At 35.2% G+C, this 16293-nt stretch overlaps 1 protein-coding gene across 2 annotated transcripts in view; it reads right to left on the bottom strand.

The window, feature by feature from the left end:
* Positions 1 to 16293, bottom strand: part of PolE1 (DNA polymerase epsilon catalytic subunit 1) — a 38615-nt gene that overhangs the window by 1890 nt on the left and 20432 nt on the right. For both annotated transcript variants that reach the window (XM_088233758.1, XM_088233759.1), the window contains 15 exons: positions 15756 to 15988; positions 13841 to 13966; positions 12875 to 12968; positions 12192 to 12373; positions 10927 to 11123; positions 9606 to 9756; positions 8015 to 8170; positions 7304 to 7512; positions 5041 to 5188; positions 3840 to 4024; positions 3624 to 3748; positions 3379 to 3468; positions 2362 to 2519; positions 1414 to 1579; positions 208 to 386 (listed from right to left, as the gene is read on the bottom strand). In XM_088233758.1, coding sequence (XP_088089884.1) covers positions 208 to 386; positions 1414 to 1579; positions 2362 to 2519; positions 3379 to 3468; positions 3624 to 3748; positions 3840 to 4024; positions 5041 to 5188; positions 7304 to 7512; positions 8015 to 8170; positions 9606 to 9756; positions 10927 to 11123; positions 12192 to 12373; positions 12875 to 12968; positions 13841 to 13966; positions 15756 to 15988 — 2399 coding nt within the window. The remainder of the gene's footprint in view (positions 1 to 207; positions 387 to 1413; positions 1580 to 2361; positions 2520 to 3378; positions 3469 to 3623; positions 3749 to 3839; positions 4025 to 5040; positions 5189 to 7303; positions 7513 to 8014; positions 8171 to 9605; positions 9757 to 10926; positions 11124 to 12191; positions 12374 to 12874; positions 12969 to 13840; positions 13967 to 15755; positions 15989 to 16293) is intronic.

Raw genomic sequence — 16293 nt, 5'->3', positions numbered from 1 at the left:
TTTTTTGCATTTAAAATGCATTCAATGTTTATTTAAGGATTCGTTCCAAGTGGCTAGACTCAACACAGATTTTCGAGTCGGAGTTGTCACTTTATCTCCTACATATTTACTCAGCTTAAAATATGAATGTTAAAATGATTGATTTGGGGAGCCATTTCTATCTTGCCATAAAATAACCTATTTGGAAGGATAGTAATATTTAGTTACCAATCATTTTCAATATCTCTGTGGTTGTCTTTGCACATGTCTATATCTCTACAATGGTTGCACACTTTGCAGATCACCTCGCATAGAGTGAAGGAGGAACACGGGTCCCTCCACACGGCCAGTTCGCTGAACTCCCCCACTCCGATAAGCCTCAGGAGATTACGACGCAAGAGATTAACCTGAAACAAATATTTTAATATAAGATATATTGGCTGACGCTATTCGCGGGGACCCGTCACAATAGATGTTCACAGATCGCAGTGACGTAAGGAGCTTGAATAGCACTGACCCCCACCACTAAAAATAAGAATATATTGGTTGGGTTAGAGGACATAGCGGAATTCTAGGTAACGAAAGAGCAGCTCCCGATTTTGCCGAGTTTCCTCTTAGTTTTGATAAAATAAAAATTAGAAGCAGGAGTCAGCAATTCTGGAACTAAAGTTATTTGAACGAAACCACAGGACAGATAACTAAAATGTTCTTTCCTTCTATTTTTGATGCCTCTGATTTCAGGAAATAGCAACACATGAGCTTCGAACTCGCACAAAGCCTCATGGGTCGTGGCGGGTTTGTGAGCTACCTGCACCGTTTTAAACTCCCCGAGATCAACTGCTGTCCATGTGATGATGAAACCCTTCAAGATGCATCGAAAGACATAACCTGGAGGCGCGATGCAGAAGCGTTGGCGAGGTCACAATGACTTACCACAGAGGTAGTATCTTTCATGGTTAGGATAGTACAGGTAATAAGGACAATAAATGATAACAGGGCACAAAATGCCGTGATGTCTTATCAATAGTCCGGCTTATTTTGAATGAATTTTCTGTGGTTTTCTCTTTATTAATCAAATGCAGAAAATTTTCTATAAAGGTCTACAGCCAAAATTCCCTCCCTTTCTCGACACTTCTTAGATATAGATAGCCAGGAAACAAAATTTACTTGTGAAATATAAACCTTGTACATTGTAAGCAAGGTCAATAATACTGCAACTCCCATTAAAGAAAAAAAACTCATGTTGTACCAAAATTAATAGACGGAAGTGAAATGGAATAAAATAGAAGCGGCTTGTTTTGTCATTGGTTACGACAAGTTCACAATGTTTTATTTCAGTAAGACTCCTAGTGTCGTCATTAATTTTTCCTCCTTTATGTATTTAATGCTTTGATTTTGTCAGACAGAAATGATGGCTATTTAATTTGGTCTTACCTCTTCTTCCATAGTAGTATCCAGCCCAAACACTTTGCAAATTGCGTTCACAAACTCGAGAGCTGGGTTCCTTTTCCCATTTTGTCCGTCGTAATAAACGCTCATTAAACTACCATCGTTTTCCCACTTGAAGGAAGGCATCTTTGAATGAATCTTCTCTGTAATTCTAGAAAAAGCATTAATATAAAATTATAAATTGATGTACATACGTGTTTAAAATGGTAAGTAACATTACCTTTTTTTAATTTTGAACAATTGATTCTGACTCAAGTAGGATCACATTGTATTTCGGAATGTAAAAAGCAAATTGAAGATAAATTGGTTTACTGTATACTGTCGTTGCGCCAGCAATATCTGTTTACTGATTTTTCTTTTTTAAAATATTTGTTGAAACCAAATTGTGTAATCTTAATGAGAAATTAAAAATACTTTTAAAATTGACTTAACTCCTATTTATATATTTTATATCTATTCATTTATTTGACAGACTTATGCAGTCCATTCTAACTATGGTAAATACAATTTCTTATAATAAATACAGGCACTAATAAAATAAAATACAACAAAATAAAATTAAAGCTGGGACAAAAAAATAAATATTACTACCTCAAGACAAGATCTGGTCTATCTTAGTGATTTTTTAAATCTATAAAGACTTACACCAAAAAAGTCCAGATCCTGTTTCGAGTTTGCAATACGACACAATCGCGACATTGGTGCATTCAAGCCATAGTTTGTGCTGTGTTGATCGAGGAACAGCATTTTAAATATGCGAAAAATCCCAACTAAAGCTTGTTTTTTTTTTTACATATTTTTAGCGCCCATAGGGTTTTTACAAACATTTTAGATAAAAAAATACAGTTACATAAAAAACACGCATAAAAATAAACAAATCAAGAAGTTGGCATAATTTATGAGATAAAAATTAAAACGAGGTTCGAGGCTTACTGAAATAGTTTTTGTGACATTTCTCCACGGAGTAATGTGGGTAGTTCCTGTTGCTGGGTGTGTGCGGCACTAATGTACCCCGCCACGGCTCCAGCAAAAGGATCTCGCACTTGCTCAGCCAAGTACTCCATCAGGTTCCAGTTCATCTCTATAGACTCCTATACACATTATATTATTATTTACATCCACAGGTCCTATTTTTTTAGTTCTTTTAGTAAGACATAATAGTAAGGATAAACAAGTATGCGCAATATTTTATGGAAAGAGGTAGATCATTCCATTAGGGTTGTGTCGAATGTTATATAATAATGAAGGACACTGATGATTTATACTGTTCGAAAAGTGGCCATTTGATGCAGTGCGAGAAGGTGCATATACACTGATTATATATAACAAGACAGAAAATAAAGACAAACTCTAAAATCCTAAAAAGAAAAACCATAGAAAACAAAGACAAACTCGAAAAATATTTTAAAAAAAAAAGAAACAATAGGATTAATATTGATGTTTTTTGTTGATATTTCTTGATAAAACTCCATAGTTAATGATTTTGATAAAATTATAAATTAAACTAGTTTTACCTTTTTATTATTTTGACCAACGAGCGCTTTCGCCTAAGTAGTCTTGAAGATGCCTACTTAGGCGAAAGCCTTAGAAAACTTAGTCAAAATAATAAAAAAGTAAAACTAAACCAAGAAGTTTCATTGATAATTTTATCAAAATCATTAACAATAGGATTGCATAAGCTGACTTATGACCTGTTTATCAGAACTGACTGCGGTCATAAGTCAACGACTACTTATACATGTCTTAGAGGACAAACTACAAGGGGTGACCTCGGGGATTTAGGTGAAGATATGAGCTGCGGGTCATATGAAGACCTAAAGAGGGCAGCCCAGGACAGGCCAAAGTGGCAGAGGAGATGCAAAGCTTTGCTGCAAGCCAATCCAGAGGATTGAAACCAGAGAAAAAGACTTGTACAATAATTTTGTCACTGAAATAGAGAAATTTTTATACCTCTTCTTCATCGTCATCCATATCTTCTTCTTGTAAGGACTCCGCGACTTGTGACTCTCCTACTTCTGTCAAACCTCTGGGTAGCCGACACTAAAAACAAATATGTTTGTAAAAATAAACCAATGACACTTATTTTAATATGTTGCTGTGCGGGTATTTGTTAAACCATACCGCACTTTTTAAAATATTGCAAAGGAAAAATTATTAGGATTGCGAAATGGCTAAGTGTTTAGTAGGATAATAACCTTGATACCAGCATGGTTGGCTAAATCCAGCCACAGAACATACGACCAGCACTGTTTGTAGGATATCTCTATACCGTGGAATAGTTCTTTATTTCTAATGCTCTGCACAACGAACTCCACGTAACCTGCGAACATATTAAAGGTATTATTGTTTTATCATGAGCAATATGCAGTTTAAAATAGGACTTATCAACATTGAAAATGGATCAAAATTACCTATTGCATCTCGGATAGAATGTTTCTTTGTCCAGAGAATGATTTTGTTGAAATTGGCGAACACAATTTGTGAGCCGAGCCTCTTGAACTCAGCAATGAGCTGGAGAAAAAGTTTCTTCATGAGATTATGCAGCGTTCTCCTCAAAGCCGGATCATACAACAAACATGTCGGAGTTCTTAACCACCTGAAAAGAGAAATGATTTAGAAGATTGTGCTTTAAAAAGGCAAGGAAAAAAATGTTTAAAAAAAATAATTTGTTGTCATTTCCCTATCCGCACCCAGTGGTGCATAAGGCACTGCATAGGTACTCCAATGAGGAAATACAGCGCTACGGGAAATTGGATATAAAAATGTTTTCTTACATGCGGTAAAAAATAGAGCATGTAATTGTACCGAAAAGTTTCTCTAAAGTGCATGAAAAAAAATAATAAAAATGAACTACTTTAAATGACGTCACAAGTTCTTTTAAATCAATCAATGATAGAGTGTAGTGAAAGATTTGCGGATTTCGGGAAGCCAATCCACCAAACAGGTCAAATCACTGAAGAGAACTAGTGTAGAGCATGGAGCAATGAAAAAAAAACAAAATTTTAAAAAATCGTAGTGATAACACAATACATATTCTTTTTTTTTAGATTGGCGTAGTTCGATAGTCTGTTGACAAATAGAAAACACTAAACTTCCTCATTGCAGTGTATCTGAATCATTTTTGTTACACAGAACGTAAGGTGATCGGTCTTACGCTTCAGGTCCTAGTTCAGGCACAATAAAATATTGCAAAGTAGAATCACTTTTCAAACCAATATTTCACATCCACCGTGCCAGGAATCAAACAGGACCTCAAGCATGGTAGGCGAAAGCTCCAACTTCTACTACACTACGAGGTGGACATACCTCCACTGGATTTCTTTTTAAAGATTTTACCCGAGAAAAGTCATAGTCACAACGTTAATGTAAATATATGTATTTAGTTGTAATATTGTAAACTTATACTTTTTATCTTATCTAAAAAAAAAAAACACTTGTTCAGAGTTATGGTTTTATTTCACACACACATAGAATTATAATATTATTATTAGTATTTTGTATTTATATTATTAGCAAAGGAGTATACTTTTCACGACTGTCGTCAACGTAGAAAGCTTTGAATTATTTTAGTCAGACAAAAATTCACAAGTAAAACAGAACATTGATATTTACCTGTAGAAATGTGATATTTGAAAATCAGCAAATACATTTTTGTAGGTGGAGACATCTCGCAACCATGCGGCCACCATAGAACGAAGGATTTTAAAAGCCGCACTGCACTGAGAGGACTCATCATAACCCACAGCTGCTCCTCCCGGACCTAAAACAATGAATTTAAAATTTAAAATCTTTTTCTTTTAGCCTGATGAAAGGTGCACACACTACTCGGTACTGCAGCTACGAAACAATCTTGTCAAAAATAGTGGAAAATAATTGAGGGGGCTGGTGTTCTTATGTCACAGATCGCTTTAAGGTCCCACCGGAGTTTGTCAAAGTTGAGTTCTTGCACAGTTCTTTTTTATAATCCTTATGGGCTTCATCCTATGGAAATTCATCAGATCAATGAATATCTATCTCCTCTTCCGAAAAACTCCCCAAATATATCAACAGTTATAAAACATACAATAATAATAATCGTTTTGATTAAATTCAGTAATAGTAAACAAAAGAAGGAAAGGAAGTAAAGAGTTGGAGAATTGAGGTTATGACCATTCAGCGATAGGACAGTTGATTCAATTGCAGCAGGAGTGATGTGGGGACAGTCCAACAGCTCGGTATAATGAGAGCCAGGGGAGAACGGCGAGCATAGTTTGTGCTATTATACAAGCACTGAAATATGTCTTGAAGTCTGGTGGTTCTTGTGGGTACACGAAACTTTATCAGGGACAAACTATTAGAGTGCAGACCACCTTGTGCATAAAGAGCCGTTTACATATGGACAATACAATAGATATTAGACAATATTGTCTTGTCCCAGCTTCGTGAAAAGCTTTGACCATGGGGACAGAACGCTGGGACAATACGAAAATTTGGCCGCAGATCGCACGTGAGTGCTGTGAAAATGAATACATGACTGTGTATATTACGAGCGAGTTCACGAAAAAAAAAATTTATTTTATTACGTGACGTATTGGAATTGTTAGAGAAACAAACTGATCAAAAAAAATTTTTTTTTCTGCCTCTATTTTTGACAGCAAAAATGTGCAGGAGAGACATGTTTACATCGAAAGAATCACTATTGTTTCAAGGTCCTGCCCGCGTGTGTTCACATGAGACCCACTGGCGACCGCGCGCGGTGGTAGGGGTAATCATTGTTCCGCGGAGATAGCCTACCCGTCTATCTCGGTAAATTGCTGTTTACACGTGGAAAATGGTTTAGTTCTGGGACAAAGCAATTTTTTTTTTTTTTTTATTCAACTTTTTGTACATAATATTATTTGTACATTGGCGGGTTTATTGCCAAATGGCAATTTCTTCCAACTAACCAATAAAATAAAAGTTTCATTTTTATAATTCAAGTTACAGAACATATTCGATAGAAAAAAAAGATTAAAAAGCTAAAAATATATAAAAATAGAAATAAATGTATTTGTTTATAAATTACCTTAAATCAAAACTATTACTCAATGGGAAAAAGTAAAAAAAAAAAAGAGGAAAAAGGAAAGGAGGAGAGATTAAGGAAAGGAGATGATTCTTCAGACGTGATTTAAACAGAGATAATGTAGTAACATCTTTGATGGTGGATGGGAGATGATTCCACAGTCGAGCCGTATGGATACTATTTGAGTTAGAGAAGAAAGAGGAATTGTGGATGGGTATTAAGAGAGTGCCTTGAGAATTAGAACGAAGAGGTAATCCATGAACTGATAAGCGTTGAAATTTTTCACGCAGGTATATAGGAGCGTTAGGACTATGAAGTACATTGAACAGAAGTGAGAGGGAGTGATAGTCTCTCCGCTGTCTAATTTTGAGCCTTTTCAGTTGCCTACGATAATCAGAAATGTTGTCATATTTCCTAAGACCAAAAATGTACCTTATGCATGTATTCTGAAGTCGTTCAAGTTTATCGAGTTGCTCACAGATTAAATCAGTCATGGAAACATCAGCATAATCTAGAATGGGTAGTAGTAATGCTTGTACAAGGGTGCATTTAGTATTAATGGGTAAGAATTTTTGCAACCTTCTATGTGAGTGTAGACTGAAAAATATTTTGCGGCTTAATTCATTAGTATGAGCTCGCCAGCAGAGATGTTCATCCATTTGTACTCCTAGATTTTTTACGGATTAATATTGTATTGTTCGAGTGTAAACGGCCTTTAAGAGTGAGGTCAGCAAGTATTTTTTTGGCGGAGAGCAATGGTAACCTCAACTCCGGTATCAAAGTTTGGTAGCAAAGTTCATGTACACCCATGTCTACTTGTCCCTCGTGCTTTACCTGAGAGTGCGATGGCATCATGTATGAGGGCCTGGGGCTGTGCCCCAAAGCTGGTGGCCGCGCTGGTCCCCTCTGCGTGAAGGACCTGCGCGGCCTGCAGCAGCGCGCACACCGCCAGGGACTCGGTCTCCAGCTCAACACACACCCCGGGGTAGGCACCCGACGCGCTCTGGCTGCATCCGCCCAACTCTTCCGTCTCACTCACCAGCCTAGAGTTAAAAACTTTTTTAATAAGAAGTTAAGTAAAGAAGATGTGGGTTCTGACTTTTCTTCATACAAACGTATTCCGGTACTAACTCCCTGGATTATGGCACTAGAGCGATGATATTTTTTAGACTATTGTATTTTTGTCACACTGTCATGTTCATTTCTTACTTTTCATATTATGTCTTCATCAGCTAAAGGCTCCAGACAACCAATATCAGCATTGTTTATCAAGAAATTGTTAATCTCTACTTCTGAAAAGCCTCTGTTTTGAAAAAGGCTTAATAGTAAGTCATCTTCAGGGTCAAAATTTTCCACATCTTAGCCGGAAATGTAGTGTGATTCAAATAACCAGGGCCACAGAGGCTTCATAGAGGTAGGGGGGCGTTTGCGTTCAGATAAGCTGGGGTTCGGACTTTCAAGGCCCGGCTGTATTTTTAAATATTTGCAGGTAGCTTATTGTCTTCACATATTTAATAGTTCAGAATCAATGGTAAATATTCTTACATGTTATCATCTGTTTCTCTCCCTCCCAGGTCCGGCCTGTCCTTGTCAGAACACCACAACACAAAGTTGTGCTTCACAAGATGGCGGGCGAAGAACAGATCTGCTCCAAACAGCGTTGGGTCGGCTGGCATATTGCCTATTGGAACGTGGAAATACCTAAATCAATAACATTAAGGTTATTTAAAAACATTCCAATTTAATTTAATTTCATTCAATCATGAATACCCATAATCACCACTCAATTCAAAATAATATGTTATATATTTGAATTCATAGATTACCTCTGTTTGATACATATTCCCGTGTTATGACAATATGCTGTATTTAGTTTTCAGATAAATGACTTTAAAGTTTTTTAGACATTTTGTCGTATTTTTTGCAGACTAATAGTAAGAATAATAAAAAAAAAGAGAAATTAGATTGACCCTTCATTCAAAACATAATAAAAAATTGAGTTTTGTATTTTTAATAGAATTCACAGAAACATGTTCTGGCCAAAAATTAAAAAAAATGTTTTTTTTTTATTTATAAGGGCAACATGGTGTAACTCAAACATCCGAAGCACGCACCGTACCATGTTCCTCATAGCAGCAGCGCTGTAATGGCAAAACAAACAGCGTATTTGTGTGGTTGTCCTGGCAGAATGCTGTATTTTAAGATGCACTATTCTGTGATGACAGAAGTTTTTTCTTTTACACTTACAGCATGGTGTCATCATCAATTCCTTGGGAAATAACAACAATAAATAAATAAAAGTAAGTTTGTATGATGAATTCTTATTCTTAGTGGTGGGGGTCAGTGCTATGCATGCTCCTGACGTCACTGTGACCTGTGAAGATCTATTGTGACCGATCTCCGTAAATAGTTCTCGCCCTCCAAGCCCAGATCGGGCTATTTGGTGGGGGGCGAGCTCTTCATCCTCAGGTTTAACCAGTGGTCCCCTGAGGATGAGGCTCCTTTTATGATGTAAAGCATCACATTCACATAGAATGTGTATAGGTGTTTCCTCATCTGCACTGCAAAACCTACATCTAGAAGTTACGGAAAGGTTGGTTCTAGCAAGGTGTTTCAATCTGCAGTGTCCTAGGCAGGCTCTAGTGATAACCGTCACTTGATTTTGGCTGAGCTTTATTGGGTCAAAAGCAAAACTTTGCGAGTACCCTGTTATCAGTTCCTTCGCACGGTGCTGACCAGGTACTTTTTGCCAGAGCATTACACTCTGCTTCCTGGCCCATGACCTAAAATCATTACGAGGAGCACATTTAGGCAACCCACGGTAGGGTTCAGCGCCTATTGGGGCTGTCTCAGCTCCCAGCCTTGCTAATTCATCAGCTGCCTCGTTACCGTCTGATGTAATTCGACGAATTAAATTGATAGAACATTGCTAAGCCAAAATGCTGTATCTATAGATACAGCGTATTGCTATAATATACGAGCGCATAGATAAATGAAATTACAAAAATAAACAACAAAAAATAATCATGGAGCTTTCAGACTAACACAAACAAAATTGAAGAATGCATTTGGCTTAGTTAAACAGCACAGATAAATTTAAAAAAAACACTTGGCTTCCATTTTATTGTAAGTTTACCTGCATTGCTCCATAGTCAGGTCGATCACAGTTTCCAAGTTGAGGTAGTGTCTCACTATAGACCTCGCACCGAGTCTCTGCCAATCCAGTGCTCCATATAACGTCTCCACATCTCGCACATGTATTGGCACCAGCGGATATTCACAAAGACCTATGTGACGGAAGAAGAATTAATATAATTTATTGACAAGTTCCATTTTTCCACTTGCGGGCTTATAATGAAATACTGTTCCTCGGACATCGCAAGACCAATTATTATGCCATTCAGTCACCCTAGCCCAGAACGATCAAAGATACGTTATATGTATTCAAATCAAATTTTATGAATTAATATTAAAGGGTTTCCTAAACATCTAGGTGTTAACTCAATATTCAAGAATATAATGTGTTTGTGACAATACACTACCACATTCCTTCCGTGTGCCTTGAACACAGACCCCGAATATACATACAATTCTTACATAATATAAATGTTATGTTTGTTTGATTACCTTTGTGTATGTTCCAAAGCTATTCATCAGAATGCGTACAGAAAAAAAAAGTTCTTATAATATAGATTGGAAAAAGATAAAAAACAAAAAGCTTTTTAATGTTTCTGTAACTGACTATAGTCATGTGTTTAAACATTTCACCAAAGCAAGACCGGCCAACAGAGGAGGCTGTCAAAACAGTATTGAACAAGAACACAAGAGATTACCCTAAATTCCATGCCAAAAGCTTAAAATGCTGAGGAATATGTGATTGTAAATTATTCCTTCGATTGTAAACTTAATAACTAACTTAATGCCTATGACGGCATCTTAAAAATCATTTATTTGGTTTATTAAATTCATCGAAGTACTTATTTAATCTTTCAGATTGATTTCCAAAGACTTTACAAACATGGATAATTTTACCCGTAGTCAAAAGCCACAGTTCAAAAGTATTGCGTACCAATCATATTTACAGAAAAAATGTAAGTATATAAATAATAATATTATGACTATTAATTTGCGGGGTAATTACTACAACCAGGTAACTTCAAATCAGCATTTGTGAGTTGCCCACTCTAAACATATTTTTTTATCCTCCTCCAAGAATGCTACAAATAGACAAGTCATGCATTCAAATGATCATATTATGATTTTAATGAATCATGACTTGCTTATTTGTAATTTGTGGAGGAAGATACAAATATGCTAATTACTTTTATCTTAGAGTAATAATGTGCATGCGTATAGAGACGGCATATCGCTATGTTATATGAAATAAAAATTAATATTTGATTTGCTCCAACTTCATATTAATGGCGGCCATCTTGACAGAAATTAATATTATTTACCGGGCATTAATGTTTGCAGAGCGGCGAGTGAATGTGTAGATTGGACTGCACACAGAGTAGGTCCCTTGTTTTCATCTCTATAGTCTTGGAGTGCGCGTTGAATTAGGCGGTATATCTGCTTGACATCTGTCTCGCAACGCACTTCAAATGTTATATCGGCAGGAGGCAGCTGAGTTTCTTCTGTGCCCGTAGATATTCTACACAAATATAATAATTATTCCCAGGAGCTGTATTACAATGGGAATTTCACATATGTGGTTATTTTTTAAAATAATTATTTGAAGTATTTACATTGTGATTTTTCATGTTAAATAATATAGGTACTACGTATTTAATTTGTTGTAAAATTAAATTGGGTCAACTTTAATATCTGTATTTAAAAACATGCCCTCTTTTACTTAATGTAAAAGGACGTTACAGCAACGTCTCCAGAGGGAGTTTTTCGAGTTAATAGAAACAATGATTGAACAGGAATGTTGCGTCTCATAAAATGAAATAATACGGACCAAAATGGACACCAAGTCGTTGGAACAATAGGCATAATCCCCCAGTCTACACACATGCATTTCTAGAAATTATCAAGCGGCCAGTGGGCCACATGGTGGCGGTATCTACCTACTGTCTACAAAATATTCTCTTCGGACATCTATCTCCCCTTGTTAACCATGGAGTTGATACAGTGCTTTATTTATTTAGTTTTTTATTGCTTACTTCTTGGCATGAACACTTGACAAACTTACTACTATGCTCTATTTTTTGTAAATTTATTGATATCATTTTAACTTTGCTGGAATTCCACTCGTCCATGTGCTTTGTAGCTGCACGATGATTGGTTATCTAGCTTTCATATATCAAATTTAAAATACCTAAATTTTGTAAATGGGGTCTAGAATTCCAATCGTCTATGCGCTTAGTAGCTGCAAAACGTGTTGTAATTTTACTCCTTTTTACTATTCATATTATAATTTTTTTTTTAGTATCATTAATACACTAAATTTATTTGTCAACTTTTAAAATGTGTAAATGGGGGCTAAATTTCTAACTGTCTATGCGCTCTGTAGCTGCAAGACGTCCTGTAATCTAGCTCTTATCTGTTATATTTTTTTTTTGAACTTAATTGAAAATGAGGAACTAGAATCCCAACCGTCCATGCCCTCTGTAGCTGCAAGACGTACTGTGGGATATTTATTAATTGTTCAGCGCCCTTGATGTGATTTTCACAAAAATGGCACTATATAAATTATCCAACTATATATAATGATTACTTGGCAGTTCTCTCCGCATTGTACAGCGTGTTCATATTAGGCATCTGATTGGTCTTGACTGTGTCCAGTACAAATATGTGCCCCTTCTTAGTGGGGCCCAGGCAGAGTGCCCACATAGCCCTGGAAGAGGCTCCCCCCGTGTGGTGGTATAGGAAGATCTGCCTTAGGGGAGACACGTCATTCTGTAATTGAAAAACCACAGTAGCATTGGTAAAATAATTTAGTACATCATTAATTTATATTATTGTTTTACATACATCCAATCTACACATTCACTCGCCGCCCTGCAAACATTGATGCAAGGTAAATAATATTAATTTCTGTCAAGATGGCCGTAAGCGATATGAAGTTGGAGCATATAAAATTTTCATTTTTATTCCATATAACATAGCGATATGCCGTCTCTATAGGCACGCGCATTATTACTCTAAGAGAAAAGCCACAGGAGCACTTCAAAATCAGCATATTTGTATCTTCCTCCACAAATTACAAATAAGCAAGTCATGATTCATTAAAATCATAATACGATGATTTGAATGCATGACTTGTCTATTTGTAGCATTCTTGGAGGAGGATAAAAAAAAGTGTTTTTAGTGGGTAACTCACAAATGCTGATTTTGAAGTTACCAAGTTGTAGTAATTACCCCGCAAATTAATAGTCATAATATTATTGATATACTTACATTTTTCTGTAAATATGATTGGTACGCAATACTTTTGAACTGTAGCTGATTAAGGGTAAAATTATCCATGTTTGTAAAGCCTTTGGAAATCAATCTGTAAGATTAAATAAGTACTTCAATTAATTTCATAAATAAAACAAATTATCTTGAAGATACTGTCATAGGCTCACATCGTTCATTAAGATAATATATTTATTCTGATCACACATGTTAAAAAGCTCTCGCTGTTCAATGAAGATATAAATAAAATTTAACCAAGAAGTTTGATCGATAAATAATTTGTGTCAAAATTATAAGGTCATTAATTATTTTTTTAAATGAGACATTTGTTTGCGTTCTTATGATTTACACATGAGAATATACAAATATACATTTACTTAAGTGTTGTAGGAAAGCAGATATATAAAAATTGGTTTGACCGAAAGACAATCCCAATTTACTTATCCAGTATCTCAGTAATCCGCCGCTCAATTATTCGACAATTATTATAATCCGCCGTAATTTTGACTAGTTGAAAGCACAAAATCCGGCTCTATAATTCACTGGTGTTCCTATGTCGAATTCGGTGGTCCGCCATGTGCCTATAGACTTGACTTAGTTCCTTTAGAAAAATTGATTCAGAAGGTATCTGTAAATTCAGAACTGAAGCGAAATGTTTTATCAAAATGGATAACATGCTGTTCTGAGGAATAAGCGCCACTTCTTACTGAAGACGAGCTCATAAATATATCAAGAGACTTAGGTTCTGAAGATAAAGAGAATAACAATCGTCAGACTGGAGTTAGTTGACTTTGGTTCGTGAGTCCGTGACCCTAGCCACGGGGCCACAACCCGATTCGATCATTGTATTGATGTTTTGTTTTTGCTGTGCTTCTCCAAACAGATAAGCCCTTGTGTTTGAAGAGGGACTTGAACTGTTATATCATAAATATTTGAGGTAATAAATTAAAAATAACAGCGGCTTACTTTCTGGCCTCTTGTTTATCTACAGTACAGATGCATCCCAGCTGCACGAGGGCCTTGAACTCTAAACTCATCTGCGTCTCATAAATACCCTCTATTTCAGGAGCTGACAGTTCCGCCATCAACTCTCTGAAACAAAATTATAAATAATTTATTATTTTATTTTATTCGGGAACCAACAGTTCTACATACATATTTATAGTAAACAAACATATAGTGTATAAACTCTGAACCAATAACATATTTCCACAAAGTGTACAAAGTAAAGAAAATCTATTACATATTATATAAATACATTTAAGTTTATACATATAAAAATGTTATTTTCATGTACCTACTCAAATATATTTTTCAATAATCAGAGAATTTTTTTTTTCAATCAGGAAATCAGGGATAGGAAATTAAAAAAATATTTTTTTAAACTTATTTTTAATGATTTCACTAAAAATATTTTGATATTTTTTCACAACAATATTATGTAATCTGTTTTTTGATTTGCTTTAAAAACATTGTGTTAAAATTGCTTTATGTGTAAAAAAAAAATAAAAAAACGAAAATAGAATTTTGAATTTACATAAAATAACATACAATATTTTTCCCCTAAATGTTGGGAAATTTTATTTATATAGTATCACTTTTATCTATGGCATCACTAAAAACAACTGTCATATAGATCGCGGAAAAATTGTTTCCACTTTTATGACAACTTTTTAAACCATCTTTTTTATAACTTTAAATATTTCTACTGTTATGTTTTAAACATCGCAATTTAATGATATTAAAACTTTATTATTCCTAAGTGTTTATCAACTGCGTATCGTGATTTTTGCGTAAATGGCGGTTTTGTTCAAACGAAAACTATGACAACCCCAAATGAAGACACTTAAACAAAAAGGTCAATTACACTGCACCTGCTTTGAATCGCAATTTAATGATATTAAAACTTTTTTATTCCTAAGCGTTTATCAACTGCGTATCATGATTTTTGCGTATATGACGGTTTTGTTCAAATGAACACTATGACAGCCCCAAATGAAGACAATCAAACAAAAAGGTCAATTACACTGCACCTGCTTTGAATTTAGGTTAAGACAGTAATTTATCCTTTATTAGTTGTTAACCTGTTTTTATTCTTCATTCGCGTGGCCGCGCGGGCTGCGGCATCATTATTACGACATAATTTTGGCCTTTTTGACACATCAAATGAATTCCGAAAAATTTTAAGCGTAAAACCGGGGTGATGAAAAATGTAAAAAACGTTAATTGGGGGGAATATTTGTATGAGAATGTATGAAGAAAAATGGTTCCTGAACATTCCGGTGTAAAATCGGGAAAATGTAAAATCGAGGAACGTAAAAACGAGGCTTTACTGTATATTAGTTTTAATAGTTTTTAGTTCATTAGGGAGATTATTGTAATATTTTATTCCTTTGAAAACAAAACTATTTTGACCATGAATTGTGTGGAATTTAGGAATTTTGATATTATTTTGGTATCTGAGTCACTTATTCATCTCAAATTCGTTTATTCTCATGAATTCAATAATAATTTCGGGAAAGCACTCCTCCATCGACTGATGTTATTATATATAATGTTTAATTATAGTGTTTTTATGTTGTGATAGTTTTCGACGTTTAGGGGTTCAATTTTTAAATGTCAGAAATATTCACCAATTTACAAAATTAAAAAAATCACAAGGATGATAATTAATAATAAATCATACAATACACAAAAATAAATGTACATTTTTGTCTTGGTTTTGATATTCTGTTGACAAATAATAAAAAACCACTGAACTTCATCATGTATACTTCATTATCTATGTCTTTATTATATTTTTAACATCTGAAAATGGTCAGCGTCATTCCGTTAATTTCTTTATTTGTACAATACATTGGCAGAAATTGCAATAACTCACTCCTGATGCTGGCGGTAGAGTTCTTCTGGCACTGTGTACTGGTAGAGATGGGCCACGGGGCGGGCGCGTGGCAGGATGCGGTTGCACCGCTTCCAGAGGGCGCCGTTCTCCTCCGAGCGACTCACGCGTTGGTTCACGTAGAAAACTCGCGCCACCCGCAGCCGGATCTGGTGTAGCTCTGAGCCGACCAGGGCCCACAGCTTGAACAGCCCGGGTTCGCTGGTCTCGTAAATCTAGCCAAATCATTTGAAAGTTGTATTTATTTTTATTTATTTCTTTCATGGCACATGCCTTTAACAAAGTATAAAAAACATAATTATAAAAACAAATCACAAAACAATAGGGGAATACCAGTTTTTTTTTTTACAATTTTAAATTAATGTCTTCAAAATACTATTTAGCAAAAAAAAAAATATAGTACTTATTAGAAGCATTAAAAATATTTTTAAGCTCCGGCAAAAATGGTTGATTGCATTGGCCACGCCGCTAATATTTCACGATTGGGTTAAATTTTGAGCTTTGCTTAAATTTAAATAGA

This window comes from Micrasema longulum, unplaced genomic scaffold, assembly GCF_059751315.1.
Source record: "Micrasema longulum isolate JH-2025_06_02 unplaced genomic scaffold, ASM5975131v1 h1tg001149l, whole genome shotgun sequence".
NCBI lineage: Eukaryota > Metazoa > Arthropoda > Insecta > Trichoptera > Brachycentridae > Micrasema > Micrasema longulum.
The sequence above is the reverse complement of the archived record's forward strand: the minus strand, read 5'-3'. Positions and strand labels throughout refer to the sequence as shown.